The sequence below is a fragment of the Rhinichthys klamathensis genome, unplaced genomic scaffold, assembly GCF_029890125.1.
Source record: "Rhinichthys klamathensis goyatoka isolate OS25496 unplaced genomic scaffold, OSU_Roscu_1.1 h1tg000170l_1, whole genome shotgun sequence".
Classification (NCBI taxonomy): Eukaryota; Metazoa; Chordata; class Actinopteri; order Cypriniformes; family Leuciscidae; genus Rhinichthys; species Rhinichthys klamathensis.
Window position 1 is genome coordinate 802,233 of NW_026606701.1, and position 15,975 is coordinate 818,207.

Sequence of the window (15,975 nt, forward strand, 5' to 3'; positions counted from 1 at the left end):
TGAAAAAGAAAAGGAGGGAGGGAAAGCATGACCCAAAGACAGAAAGAAGAGAAGTGAGAGTCTAGCCGCTGGTGCTTCGGACTCATAACAGAGCCAAAAAAGGAATGAAAGCAAAGCAGCACAGGCAGTTGAGTCCAAGAGCCTTTCACCAGCTGCCAAAGTATTCCAGTAAAAGTGCTCTTTTGACGGATACTCGAGCATACAGAATGGGAAAAAGGGGGAAAGGATGGTTTTAGGTGGTCATTTTTGCTTTTAATGTGGCCCAAATCACCATTTGTGCCGCCAAAACAAAGTTACATAATTTAATTTATTATTTTCCTCAATGAATCCTTTTATTTGATGAACTTGCACTCTAGGTTTAAGTAATGGCGAAGTATTAACAACACATTGTGAATACTCCCCTTCTCTTTTTCTTCACCCAAACTCTGAGGAATTATCAGTTGGATGGAGGGAGGGCTTCCACCATTACAAAAAATGAATGAAAAGAGGGAAAACACAATGACTCATTAGTCAACATCTGGAAATAATTTGTTTAAAAGGGGTTTGGAGTGTGGCTAGCCTACCACCCAGATATCCTTGTGAAATGCACAAACACTGAAATCACACATTTAATTCACGTTTTGCAATTGTTTACAGGGTGACTAGCAGAAAAGCATTGAACGCTGCTCTGAATGGACCTGTAGGAGACCAATAATAAAATTTCAATGAAAAGCATCTGGACTTGGTTATTGGTTTGTTTAAGGTTATCCATTTGTTGAGGCTCACAAAAAGTGTCTAGGAGTTGCCAAAAAAAAGGCAGCGGGAGAGTGGGGCTGAGTCTGCAAAAGAAGAGAGACAAATTGTTTTGAACAAAACATGTCTTCCAAGGACGCAAGAATTCAGATGATGGAAAACTGTAGGCTGTAGACAGCAAATATCTGATGTTTAGCAGAGAAAGGGACAATGTGGACGTCACTCCAGTGCTTTTGTGTATGTGGGTGAACCGTGACGTTTGACAGATATTATGCTCAATCATCAGCCCATACCCATATTAGCACGACACAACCCTGAAAAGGCAATTCCTTTTTTTGCCGTTACATGCTGTTGACAGTATAGAGTATACTTTACTCAAGATAGCATATCACTCGCTTTTCAGTGGGCTTTAGTTTCCTTCCCAGAAACTCAGCACAAATACACAGACACACACATAACCACACAACAACTAGGCATAAAACATTCTTACTTTACCATTTTCTGCAGGCTCTGGAGTTAATTTCCATCTATTCTGTGAGGGTAATAAACTGTCCCTGAGATGGCCTTTCATGAAATCGCTGAACTCTGTGTGTGGCTTTACATCTCTAATGAATCATTAAAGGAGGATATATACAAAGCGCAACATCATCAGAATAATCTTTGCAGTACCAAGTTAAGCTATTAACTGTGTTTTTAAACATGTTTCTTGCTGGTCCAAATTGGTCATTTAGGTTCAACCTGGTAGACCATCTTGGACCAGCAACAAACCAGCTATCAAACCAGCTGATGACCAAACCACCTACCATTTTGCTTTTATAAAAAGGTTAATGCATAATGGAACAAAAAAAAATTAAGGACACATTTTTCCACCAAAACCTTAATTTATTAAGCAGATCCATTAATTATATGGTAAACCAGTGTTTTACGTCTGTTTTTCCACAGTATGTCATGGATTTTTGACAGGAATGCTGTTTTGAGTAGGGGTGTGCCGGTTTCAGAATTGGTGATGACGGTTATGACGTGAGTCAAATGTGACGGTTCGTAACACAACCGTCACATTTCACCTTCGCGCTCGTGCGGACGCGTCGAGTATAAACAAGGCTTTACTCCGTGTCAGCACGCGCTCTGATCGGTAAAGGGGCACAGACCTCTCCCGAATCATCTCCAGCACTCAGCCTCCGAAGCACCACTAACTCCGCCTCCGTTTCCCTCGTAAGCTGATATTAGAATTTAAACATTCTCTAAGAGAAAAAATGTTTGTAAAAAATATTTTAATAGCACAGTTTTGGCGGATATAGAGTTCTAATGACTGTGTTCAACTATAACCATTGGTCTCACGGTTATATAATAACCGTCACACCCCTAGTTTTGAGTAATCCAGGACCAGAGCTATCAGTTTTATAATTGTGTACAGAGTTATATTTAGTCAGGTTTAGTCCCAGCAAACATGCTCTCCAAACCTTATCTTAAGACGTGTTGACGTCAGTTCAGGTTATGTTTGTCAGGTTTTGCAATTGTACAGTTAGATGGTCCTATTACCTGACAGACTCTTGTAGTAAAATGTGTATAGTTAGTGTGATGCTAAACAGTTTGTAATTTTCTCCATGCAGAAACGCGGCACAACTGAAGCAGCTTCAAGATCAGATCCTTCTAGAGCAGCAACAACCGCTTCCCACTCCTCAGGAAGTCCCGCCTCCTTCTCCACCTCTCCCACCTCCTCCCTCGTTCCAGGAGCTGGAGGGTAGCACCATGCAGACAAGCACCTTCAACTATGCCCGACCCAAGCAGTTCATCGCTGCCCAGAGTCCCACAACAAGCGGTGGACCAATTGGATACAGCACGCAGTCCTCGACCTCCTCGAGCTCTAGTCCGCTGTCCCCCATAACAGCCCACAAGCCCTTCAGCCGTGTCACTCTTCCGCCCTTCCAGCAGCAGCCGCTACTGTCCAAAGGAAGCAGCTTGGAGTCTCCCAGCTCACCTTCCTTCCCGCCACCCCCTCCGCCCTTCCTCAGCTCCAGCACTCTGTCCTCTCCTTCTGGCTTGCCGCAAGACTTCCCCCCTCCGCCGCCTCCACCACCTGTCATGTCAAGCCCCACCCGCTCAGACAGCTCTTCGCCCTTCACGTCCACTCCCCAATCACCAGCCGGATTTCTGGTATCGGTGCTCCCAGCCACACCTCCTCCACCACCAATGAACGCGCTTGGGCTGCCCAAGGGTAACGGCACAGTGTGAGTACCCACAATCATCTCTCAAAGTTTGAACGCATCTCAAATGCTTCTCGATTTGAAGGTGTTCAGTCATTCTCTATACTATATAAATACTGAGCGCTTGATCAAGAGCCCCAGTAGAGCACTATAAAGGGCACATAGTGTGGGCTAACACTTGGGCTAATAAGTAATTTGGAGTGCAGCTCCTGCTTTGCAGCTGCATGGAAAACATGTACTGTATGCATTCTTCCGTGGCATGTTTATGGAGAAACGAGGATCAATGGGAGCTGAGGAACCTTGAGGGTCAGGCCTGTGTATTACAGAGGTTTCCTCTCTCATTCTCAATCCTACAGAAATATAAAGCACACTGGTTCACATTTGAGAATGAGTGCTTTTAAAGGGATAACAAATTCAATTGCTCACCCTCATGTGGTTTCAAACCTGTATGTCCTTCTTTCTTTTGTGCAACACAAAAGGGGGAATTTTTACAAAATGTCTGGGCTGCTTTTTTATCTTTCCAAAAGTAGGAGACCACTGACCATTGAGCTCTAAAAAAAAAAAAAATCAATTGTTGATTCGTAGGTGTGATGGATCACAACACACTGGATGAATGAGATTTGATTGCTATGGTGGAAAAGATTTTGAGATTATGACTTTAAATTACCTCAAAGCTATTGAATGGCTTACGTCTACTTTGTCTACAATCCAAAACTACTTTTATGGTAATTTTGTCATTTTGGAGCTTGAGGGAACAATATTGTTATTGTTTTTTTGTTATAACTGAAACTATTAAAAGTCATTTTCGTTAACTGAAATAAAAATAAAATAAAATATTTGTTAAATGAAAACTTAACAAAGTTCATGTACTAAAATGAAAATAAAAAACCCTAAACTGAAAATTAAAATATCTTAAAATAAAAAAATAAAGCTAAATAGAATTTTTTTTTCAAATTAAACTTTTAAGTCAAGTTAACAAGTAACCCAAATTACAAAAACATAAACTAAAATTAAATTAAACTCAAATTCAAATGATTAATATATTCTGTAATAGTATTTTCATAATATTAAAATACACTGGGACAAACAGCCACTGGTCACTGTTCACAAGTACCTTTGAAAAATACTTTTTTTTTTTTTTTTTTTTTTTTTATCCACCTGGCATATTAAAAAATTATTTATTAAATCTTCTGCAAGTGACGCAGATACAAGCTGATCAAGTAACGAATCTTTGAGAGTGTGTTCAGAGATTTATTGTTACTCGTGATGTACAGTATGATTCTGATCTTTAGTTAAGATGGTCTGATGAAACTTGAGTTTATTCCACTCATCCAGGGTGTGTGTGTGAGTTTTTCTTCAAAGCTGCTGCTCCTGTCCTCAACCTCTCCATCTCTATTTTCTCTGTTATCTCCCACTTGTTCATTCCTCTCTCTCTTCCTGGCATTCCAGAGCCAGAAGGGAAAAGATAAGAGACCGCTGTGGAATTTTCAAACGCATACTCACAAACAGATAACGGAAATTATTCTTGCTTCCCAGTGCATATGCAAAAAAAAAACTTTCATGATGCAACGTATTATAAAAGCTGCTGTTCTGTTTGTTTGTTTTTGAGTGTGCATTAATCCTAGCCGCTGTCTGGAAAGGTTTTGTGGACAGGTGGTTAATAACACTGTAACCACTGTTTCTTGCTTAGTCTGTAATCTGTTGCTTTTTTCAGTATTTTCTGATTGTGTTTTAACAGAGCTTTGCCACGTAAGACTACACCCCGTACACCTCGCATCTTCTCTGATTCGGATATCCAGGGCTCCAAAGATGCTGTCATACAAGATCTAGAGAGGAAACTACGTTTCAAAGAGGAGAGACTCAGCAATGGACAGCAGGTACTGTATGTGTGTCAAAGGTCTTATGTTTGGATTACTAAAGAATTACAGTAGATCATTAATAGTACTACCATACTAGCCTTACTAGCATTACCACATTGATTATAATGTTTATGTACACCACCATTATAACCAATAACATAAGCAGTCATGTTTGAGTGTATTTTTTAATTTTTTGGGAGAACTAACTCCCTTAAAAAAGAAAATGACCAATGTCATAATTAGCTCACCCTCATGTTCTAAAACTCATATGACCTATAAATAGTATTATTTATATACTGTACTATTATAATATTTATGTACTATTATAGTACTTATTAATATTTTCAGTTTATTTTAGCAATTTAGTATTTTTGTATATTTCTATTTAGCTTTCATTAGTTATTTCCATTTTAGTAATTTTACTACAACTTAATTACTTCAACTTAATTTAGTATGTTTGTTTTTCATTTACTATTTTATTTCAGCTTTATTTTCATACTTTTTTTATTTTTTAGTTTACAATAACAAAATTAATGGTAGCATATGGTTTTGTACTTTAAAAATCACAACACAAGTCATAAGATGAGTGAATAGACCCTAAATGAAAAGTAATTTAATTTGAGAGTTAGTTAAAACTATAATCTCATTTGCACCTCAGCGTATTCCAACGTACAAAAAAAATTGCTTGATGTTAAATATCTTGCTATGTGCAAGGATAAACGTCTTTTTTTTCTAGTCTGTTAATTAGTTCAGGTCTCCTCAGTTCTCTCCCTGTTTTTCTATGGTTACATATTGATTAGGTTCCTCGGGTCAGGTGTGTCTAGTTAGTTTCTCCCTCTGTCTGCTGTGTATATAAGCCCTCAGTTTTAGTTAGTCTTTGTTCTGTTAATAGTTGTTGTGTAGTGCTTTCTCCTAGGAATTCCTGTATTTTAGTTGTAACATTGTATTATGTTAAAATAAACTTTCTTTGGATCTTGATTCATGCTTCCTGCAAGTGTCTGAACTATACAGCATGACAAAACTGTTCAGTTGACTATAATTGGAATTTCTTTTTTATATATATATACGTTCACTGACCTTTCATTCTTACAAAATACACCTAATAAATGGAGAAAATTACCTTCCACCACCAGTTCCTCCAACTGAAAATGTCACTCAATATAGAAACCCCAAAATCAATCAACCCCACCACACATGGCAAAACCCACCACGTGTTCAGCACGACTAATAGCATTGAATTCACTAGTACAGGCGACCAAATAATCATAATGCTTTTGCTTGTGTGAGTGTGCGTTTTCTCACACAATAACCCAGGCTCTGACAGATTAATCCTGCTTGCTTTCAGAGGTTAACCTATGAGGAGAAGATGGCTCGCAGGCTGCTGGGTGCTGACAATGCCGCCACAGTGTTTAACACACAACAGGTGGAGGAGGAGCCAGTTACACAGGTATACACACGCACATACACACAGATTCACATATAGTCATGAGCACAACACACAAACCCACCTACACAATGTCCCCACTGTGTCACAGCAAACAAAGCAGTTGTTCATAATTGGCTGGCTTTTTATACATGGGTTATAAACAAAATGCATCCATTACAAATTCGTACGCACACTTTTTCCAGTTTACCACTTGGCGGTTGTATGTCGTTTAGAGCATTGTGGTTTGCCTGCGTGCTTGCAAATGCGTCTCAATTCAGCTAATAGCTACAAGCTCCTGCATGTGCTTGTACATATGCATTGGATACGTAGTAAGGTGATGTAATTTTGGCAAGGAGAGTGTTTCGGTGAGGCATTTTGGAGGTGTGTGAGCAGGTAAGTTCACAAAAACAGGATTAACAGCACAACACAAACACACATTGAAAGTGATGTGTATGACTATGCACTTTTGTGCAATAGGTGTGTATATGTGCAGGATGTGACATCATCCTCAACCCCCTTGCATGTTTTCTGATCTCTCTACAGGAAGGCAGCTCAGCTGACTCAGAGTCTGTCCCTCAAAAGGTTATTCATTCTCATCCTGTCTATTACAAACATCATGTGGCCTGTCTGTCCTCCTTACATTTCGCTGTTCTCTGAGTCTGTCTCTCCGGTGTATTTCCCTTTGCTTCACCTCATGAGACCACCCCCGAATGTTTAATTGTCTCACCCCTCTGTGTGTGGCCACCCCCATGTTTTGGCCAGTCACTACTCTATGTGATTGTGTGTTTACTCTATCCACAATGTTTTCTTATGTGTCTCTGTTTATGGAATATCTGAATTCTGAGTAAGCGTCGCGGTAAAGTCTTTGACGGCGATATGACAGTGATGACTATTGTAGTCTCTGGGAAAATCATCAAATATGGAGATTTACACTGCAATCTTTCTGATCAAATAAGCAGTGTATACAGTGTTTGAATTACACCAAACTCCTGGGGGGTCCAATATTAGGAAGAAAGTAGGTTGCATGACCTCAGCTTATTGTTCTATAGTGAAATATGTTATCCAGCAGGCTTCATTGTATTTTAGCTGTTGTAAACAGTTTGCTAGCCTATATTTTAAACTTAGAGTCATATAATGGCACAACATAATGTTTATTTATCACAATTGAATTGTGAAAAGCCACATAACTTTTAGTTGTTTGCTATTTAGTAAGGTATTTTTATATACAATGCATTACTGAATATATCAGTGATGGAGAGAACTGTCAGCCTGATTTTAGAGTGTTTTGACTGGGACTAGGGGGTCGGGGTTCCTTAAAGCACCCCTGTAATTCATATACTGTGTAAAACATTTTTTTAAATATATCTCTTATGCTCACTAAGGCTGCAAGCTGAATTTACTACGTCAGTGTTAAATGATCCTACAGAAATCATTCTATTAAGCTGCTTTGTTGGTCATGAAACATTCATTATCAATGTTGATAACAATTGTGCTGCTTAATATTGTTTGTGGAAACCATGATGCATGTTTTTTTTTCTTTTTTTTTCTTTGGTAGAATACAAAGATTAAAAGAACAGCAATTGTTTAAAATAGAAATATGGTATAGCATTATAAATGTCTTTACTGTCAGTTTTGTTGAAATAAATGTGACCTTTCTGAATAAAAACATTCATTTATTTAAAAAAAATGGTAGTGTATGTAAGAGGTAGAGTCAGCCAGTTGTCGAAAACTACTTCAAGTATAATACATATTCCCATTTATTACACAGATACTTGCAAAAAAAGAAAAGTTTAATGGACATGAAATAGAATGTGAATTGAAATCATTTTATCTAAGAAGAAAGAAAATGAGTCATTGTAAATGATAATAGTAATTTCTAAGGTTACCCTATTTCAAATGTCTGCTTTAGACATTCTACTAACTTTAAGTAGCTTTGCAACTGTCAACTAACTCTCATTAATTGCAACTACATGTCAACTAACTTTCATTAGAGTATTAGTAGACTGTTAAGTTAGGGTTAGTAGAATAAGTTGGAGTTACTTATAGTCAGTAGAATGTCCCTTTATTCATCCAAATAAAGTGTTAGCAGATATTAAGCAGACAGTCTACTAATACTCTAATGACTGGTAGTTGACATGTTGCAAAGTTACTTGTAGTAGAATGTCTAATGTGGTCTCAAAATAGTGTTACCATTTCTAAATATCATAAAATCATTAATACAGTCATTTGCTTTTTACAGCGGTCAATTATGCAGTTTAGGGAACATTATACAAAAGCATTTGGCCACCGATCTGGTCAATCATCATATGTTCCAGTGAGCTGTGTAACAATTTTGAATAATCCATGAATTGTTTAAGGTCTTGAAAAGGACTTTTTTTTTTTTTTTAAACTGAGCTGGGTGCCTAACATCATCTTGTTATTGCTAACTGATCAGGCGCTGGAGACGGCATGCGTCTGCTTTGCACATTTCCTACACTCGAGTGGAGACACTAAAATGCACATGCTTCTCTTCCTCTGAGCTGTGGGAAGTGGATATGCTGTTAATGTTGTGCCATAAATTTAAAGTGTGCTTAGAGCTCAACACACGTCCTTGGGCAAATAGCGGTTGTCTGTGTGTTTGCGTAGGAAATGTGCATGTGTGTGTGCTTTTGAGAGGATGTGGCTGGACGTTCAAGAGAACAAGATGGAGAGGGTGCGTTCGTTGTCTATGTATGTAGTTTTGATGGTGTGTGTTTCTGCAGCTGTGTCTTAAACCTGCAATTATTGTTGTGATGTGTCATCAGCACACACTTTTCTCCAGATGTTCCTTCTGGCTGCAGAGAGGGATAAAAAGAAACAGAAGACAAGAAACAAACCAGATGAAAGATCGAAAAGAGTGAATTAAGAGTTGGATACGAGACTGAATAGATTATAGAGCACAGTGATGAGAGGATGTGTGCTTGAATGAATAAAATGGGTGATTGAATGAGTTGGTAACTTGAGGGGAAGATCATAAATGAAAGTCTTTGTGTTTGCATGTGTGACAGGAGTATAAAGTGTCCAGCTTCGAGCAGCGGTTGATCAGCGAGATTGAGTTCCGTCTGGAGCGCTCGCCTGTCGAGGAATCTGACGATGATGTTCAGCATGATGAAGCAGCGCCCGGAGAGGTTGCACCGATCTTCGATCAGAAGCTCAAGCACTACAAGGTATTCGAGGGCATGCCTGTGACCTTCAGCTGCAAGGTCATCGGAGACCCAATGCCAAAGGTTAGATGTCATCACATGCATATTTACATTTCATATTGCTTGTAAGCAGATTCTTATCAAAGTGACTTTCTCAGCAGCTAATTAGGTATTAAAGCTTTTAGAACTATTAAAGTAGATTATAATCTAGTTTATCCCAATATTTTAGCATAGTTTTAATTCAACTTCTGATATACCATTCCAGGAAAAATGTGGGAAATTTTGTATACCGTTCAAAAGTTTGCAGTCAATAAGGGTTATTTTATTAAACAAGGACACATTAAATTGATCAAAAGTGACAGTAAAGAAATTTATAATGTTACAAAGATTTCTATTTCAAATAAATGATACGCTTTTGAACTTTATTCATCTATAAATCCTTTGATAATATTTTTGTAGAAACCATGATACTTTTTAATGTTTTAAACAATTGTGCTGCTTAAGGAATGTTTCTTGAGCACCAAATCAGCATATTAGAGCGATTACTGAAGGATCATGTGACACTGAGGACTAAAGTAATGATGCTGAAAAATCAGCTTTGTCATCACAGAAATAATAAACCAAAAACAGTTATTTTAAATTGTAATGATATTTCACAATACTGCTGTTTTACTGTATTTTTGATCGTATAAATGCAGCCTTGGTGACCATAAGAGATGACTTTCAAAAACATTTTAAAAATCTTACAGAAAAAAGGTTTTTTTTTTTTACATACTAGTTACTTCATTATTCTTTTTCATAATATAACACATACTTTTTTTATTATAGTCTATAGCCTTATCGTGTATATTGTTCTGGAGATTTATTAGTGGTTCACAGAATGAAAGTTGTTTATTTTACAGTTAATGTGCTTTGCAAAGTGGCATGTACTGTATGTTGTGTTAAGGGTTTGTAGGAAAGTCTGGAAAGCTGGGATTGGTGGTGGAGTTTATCATCTGTGACTAGGCTGGTTTCATCAGAAGCTCTGCTTCACTTCTGAGATTCCTGCCATATATGGCTGTCTCGCGATCATTGTGTGTCTCCTGACTACCATGAGACCACTGTAATGACTGTGTGATGACAGCAGACTTAGTAACAAGAGTGATGATGAAGAGAAAAAGAAAGGGACAACAGTACAAGCTTTGGATTGTTGCATAATCATGTTTATATCTGTGTGTGTTTGTAGGTGTACTGGTTTAAGGACGGAAAGCAGATTTCCAAGCGCAGTGAACACTACCGTATCAGTCGTGATCCGGACGGCACATGTTTCCTGCACACAGCTGCTGCCTCACTAGATGATGATGGGAACTACACCATCATGGCAGGAAACCCAGCGGTGAGATATACACTCTTAATATAATACACACGACATGATTATATTGGCATAGGGAAACATTGTTGAAAAGATTGATCTTCTTTCATTTTAAAAGTAACTTAACACTCTTAATTCTTTTTAATTCTAACTAATTCAAACTGATGAATTGTCTGTGTTTTTACACATGCAACAAAAGAGCATGCATTTCTTAGAAAATTGGAGACTAGTCATCCGCCCAAATTGCAAAAGGCAATATTTTTGCAATATTTAGTTTTCTTTCCTATAGTAAAAATGAACCTCACTTTTTAATGTTAGTTTTGCTACTGAAAATATATGATGCATTTTATCGGAGTTTGATATCATTTGATAGCTCTCTCATACACACACCCACCCACTCAAGTGGCTAGTCAGCTTGACGAGTGTTTTGGTGGAGATGGATAAACATCGGTAGTCAGGGGGAAGTGACTGACCAGAAGAAAGATAATTCGTACAGCCTTTGGAAGGGTCAAGAGTTCACACACACACACACACACACACACACACACACACACACACACACACACACACACACACACACACACACACACACACACACACGATGGGTTTTCATGTTTTATGGAGATATTCCATAGACATAGTGATTTTTATACTGTACAAAATGTATATTCTATCCCCTAACCCTAAACCTACCCATCACAGAAAACTTTCAACGTTTTTACATTTTCAAAAAACATCACTTAGTATGATTTATAAGCTGTTTTTCTCATGGGGAACAAAAAATGTCCCCAGAAGGATTTTGGATATTGCCATCTTTGTGGGGACATTTTGTCCCCATAACGTAGGAAGGGTATACCTGCATTCCAACTATTGACCATAAGAAAAGCTTAACAGGTACAATGGGTTTCTTTACTTATCTCTCTCTATATATTCTGTTTTTCTCTCTTAGGGGAGAGTGAGCTGTACTGGAAGGATGATGGTTCAGGCTGTGAACCAAAGGGGGAGAAGTCAGCGCTCCACACCTGGACACATCCGCAGGTAATACAAGTAATGCTGTTTCTAAACATACACAGCCAGTGGATAACAGCAGGTTCAGGATCAGGTTTGCTTTATCGGACTAGAAGTAATAGAGGGCGTGCCCCATGTAAAGAACACCTGTGTATTTTGGACAATGATGCAAGGACAAGTTAAGAAGTCTTTTGTGCAGAATAGAAGATGTGAATCTTTTTCAAAGGGTGGGGTTTCCTCTGACTATACCTGACCATTCAGGCCTTTGAGGTCTTTATATTTTTTATTTGACAGTCAATAGTCTCCAAAGGCAATGCGAAGTGCCAACCTATCGTTCATTCATAAAAGTAGAAATGATTCCCTACACATGAAGTAATTGGAGCTGCTCTCCATAAAAAAAAAGTATAGTGCACTTTGGTGTCCTGTTACTTTTCCATTTTCCTCTTTTTCCTTTAATGCATTACAGGCAAAGTTGTTTTTCCATGATTTTTGATATAACACCTATTACTGTAGGTATGTTTATTAGGTATACATTTTTAATTCCCCCTTCCTCTTAAAATGGTCATTTTGGCCATTCTCACCTTGACCCTGCCTACTATATTAAAGTCCAATAGAAGTGTCTTAATTTGGCAGTCTGTTCAATTGATATTAGATTTATTGTAGTACAAAACATTAATACGCCACCCTTTTATCCAATCTGATGTCGTTTTTTTTTATTAGTATGCATTTTTTAAAATTGTTCACCTTGATATTTACATGATGCAGTTATGATATATATATATATTTTTTTTTTAACTCCACAATGATTAGAATCAGTAAAGAGGCAGCAACTGATAGAATCTTTTTGCTTTTGTTTTTCCATTCTCCCAGACCACGCTCAAGGTCCAGGGACAGTGGTGATGAGAATGAGAACATTCAGGAACGTCACTTCCGCCCTCATTTTCTGCAGGCCCCCGGTGACCTTATTGTGCAAGAGGGTAAACTCTGCCGCATGGACTGCAAGGTGACTTCACAAACACTGCCACACTCACTTTAACTCCATAGTGACCATAACGCTTATTACATGGTTACTTCACAAATAAATAAACTCATGGGCATTTCAGAGGCTGGAGGAAACATTCTGTCTGTGATTATCTGGGAAAAGTTTCCTCCCTCTGCATTCTGAAGAAAGAGAAAAAAAGCTTAAATAAAGTTGATATTTCATCACTTCTAAAATGATGAATAACCTTGAGTAAAAGGCTGGAATTATCCTCAGTTTTCTCTCTCTTTCTCCTATTACTGAGTTTTCTACTTTCTCTCAGATGTGTTTCGTTTGGCTTACTGCTGTCTCTGAAGACTGTCCTCTCAATCCTTCCTTCCCTCCCTCTGTCTCTCCAGCTGTTTTGTCTGTCCCGTATTTCTTTGTTTCTCCTAATTTGCCGCCTTGCTTATGCCCAGCCAACAAAGTGTTACCAACTTTTTTTCTAAAAAGAAAACTTCAAATCGCATACAAAATGAATACAAAATGTAACCATTCATTTAGCTGCTCAGTTTGACAATTTCTTTAGGCAAAGTGCATCCTTTCAGTGACCATTTGTTAAAAGAACACAATTTAAAATTGTTTCAGGGCTGTGTGGGTTAATGCCTTTTGGTTTCTCCTCCCCACCTCCCACCTCTACCTCTTATCTGGTCTATTTCTTTCTCTCATGTTGTCGTCTAACTGTAGTATTACATTCTTCTTCTGTACCGCTGCCCATGTCTGGCTGCGAACTACATACTCAGAATAAAGGCTCACTGTGCCATGGAGGGATTCACACGCTATAAAAAGACATCACCAGTAATGCACTCATGCACAGAGTCCTTAATGTCAATGATATTTATAGAGCTGATTTTTTTTTTTTTTTTACTCTGGCTTTGAGGCTTTCTAAACTTTCCAGGCCACAAATGTCCCTAGATGTAGTTCAGGAGGTCTAAGATCAAAGTTTTCTGCTTTTTCACTTACACAGCCTGTTCTTTCAATAAAAGTCATGAACACACTCAAGTTGGCTGTAGTGAGATGCATAATGGACATTGTAAGCATCACGCAGGGAATATGCACACCCAGGGGAATGGCACTTGAGCAGTGTGTTCTCAGGAACATCACAATAAATGCAGATGGATAAACGAGCATCTCCGTCCACCCCTCTCAGATACATAAACAAACATAAACACACAGGGACCTTCAATGGTGGTCTGACGCTGGCACAACTTCTGGTGAGGCAGGTGTTGTGTTTCTCAGGAATGTGAGTTGCTGAAAACAGATCTCAGGCATTGTGCACAGACTCATTTCCCATGAGAACCACACGCATACAGACGCCACAGTCCAGGCGCACAGGGACAAACACATACACACTAGCTTTAGGTTCGAAAATACTTTAAAGGGGCGATTGCACTGTAACTGACATTTTACAGCACAGATAATATGTGAGAGAATGAATTATACTGAAAACTTTAGATTTGACTTGTTTTTTCAAAACATAGGTAAGTGGTCTGCCAACTCCCGACCTCATCTGGCAGCTGAATGGCCAAACTATCCGTCCAGACTCCTCCCACAAGATGCTGGTGAGGGAGAACGGAGTTCACTCATTGGTCATCGAGCCTGTCACTAGCAGAGATGCAGGAGTTTACACGTGCATCGCCAGCAACAGGGCTGGACAGAACTCATTCAACCTAGAGCTTATTGTTGCAGGTACACAACCATAGAGTTCAACTAGAGATAAAAGACACTCATATTTTTTTGATGAAACAGTGATGCATTTTTTCCAGGATTCTTTGATTAATAGAAAGCCGAAAGAACAGCATTTATTTGAAATATAAATCTTTTGTAACATTTTAAATGTCTTTACTGTCACTTTTGGTCAATGTAATTGTAATGCATCCTTGCTGAATAAAAAAAACGTACTGACCCAATCTACAAAATGTATGTAAAATGCAGTTAAGAACGTATCATTTTAAATATGTATAAGCATTATATTTTTGTAAAAAATATTTTTAAATCAACACACTTTTTTTTCATTTTATATTTAAAAAAATGTCATTAATACGTTACATGAATACTTATTTTTGTTTTTTTTCTTATTACTTTTCTCTCTTTCTTATTTAGCCAAAGAGATGCATAAAGTCCCATGTTTCATTGAGAAACTCCAGAACACAAGTGTCGCTGAGGGTCACCCTGTGCGTCTTGAGTGTCGTGTGTCTGGAGTCCCATTCCCACAGATCTTCTGGAAGAAAGAGAACGAGTCCTTCACTCACAACACAGACAGGATAAGGTAGGAGATCTCAGCCAATCACAGCCCTCCTACAGCCGTTCCACCAATCAAACTGCAGAATCTCTATGTAATATAAATGAGAACACATTTTAAGACCCCAAGTAGTTTTATTCATCCTCGTTGTGTTATACTTGCATAAACCAGACCAAAAGTAATGAGATCGCCTGTTGAATACTATTGTCCTCATAGATATATTTTAAAATGACTTTTACACACACACACACACACACACACACACACACACACACACACACACACACACACACACACACACCAGACGAAAAGGGCCTTGTAAAAGAAACATACACACAGTAACTTAACCACAGACGCTACCGTCTACACCACCTCAGAGGGACAAGAACAGTTAGTCACAAGCTGTAAAGTCTTCAGTCACATTGTTTGTGGGTGCGGTTTACTCATGAGGATTCAAATTAATGTTCATGCAGCATGATTAAACAATCCTGGCATGAATTGAAGGCAAACAATGTTGCTCATTCTGATGTTCAATTCCATTTCCCAGCATACACCAGGACAACTTTGGTTACCTCTGTATGATCATCCAGCCGGCTCTGAAAGAAGACGCAGGCTGGTACACGGTTTCAGCGAAGAATGAAGCTGGCATCATCTCCAGTACAGCACGTCTCGATGTTCATGGTTAGTTTAAACACACAGTTGAAACGGATCTCATGAATTCATGTAACAATGCTGTTATTACTGGTAAAGGACCAAAATGCACTAAATACTGACTAAGAAGTTTTAAGCGGTTTATCTGATCAATGTTCTTGCGTAAGTTGCTTCAGACTAAGGAAGAAATCGTATTAAATCTGTCCAATAAAAGCACACTCCCTTCCTCCACCCAGTGTTCCCATAGCAATCCCATCAGCCAGTGCTGTGAGTTTGCCATCAACAACAGGTTTAACAATACGGATGCATTACCTAAGGTTAAA

At 38.4% G+C, this 15,975-nt stretch overlaps 1 protein-coding gene across 7 annotated transcripts in view; it reads left to right on the top strand.

Annotated features, from left to right (window-relative positions):
• Positions 1-15,975, top strand: part of palld (palladin, cytoskeletal associated protein) — an 87,265-nt gene that overhangs the window by 69,046 nt on the left and 2,244 nt on the right. For 5 of the 7 annotated variants that reach the window (XM_056259839.1, XM_056259841.1, XM_056259840.1 and 2 more), the window contains 11 exons: positions 2,343-2,960; positions 4,675-4,813; positions 6,141-6,242; positions 6,765-6,803; positions 9,248-9,466; positions 10,608-10,757; positions 11,683-11,771; positions 12,612-12,744; positions 14,241-14,448; positions 14,863-15,028; positions 15,549-15,682. In XM_056259839.1, coding sequence (XP_056115814.1) covers positions 2,343-2,960; positions 4,675-4,813; positions 6,141-6,242; positions 6,765-6,803; positions 9,248-9,466; positions 10,608-10,757; positions 11,683-11,771; positions 12,612-12,744; positions 14,241-14,448; positions 14,863-15,028; positions 15,549-15,682 — 1,997 coding nt within the window. The remainder of the gene's footprint in view (positions 1-2,342; positions 2,961-4,674; positions 4,814-6,140; positions 6,243-6,764; positions 6,804-9,247; positions 9,467-10,607; positions 10,758-11,682; positions 11,772-12,611; positions 12,745-14,240; positions 14,449-14,862; positions 15,029-15,548; positions 15,683-15,975) is intronic. The other 2 variants (XM_056259843.1, XM_056259842.1) reach the window with 2 other exon arrangements.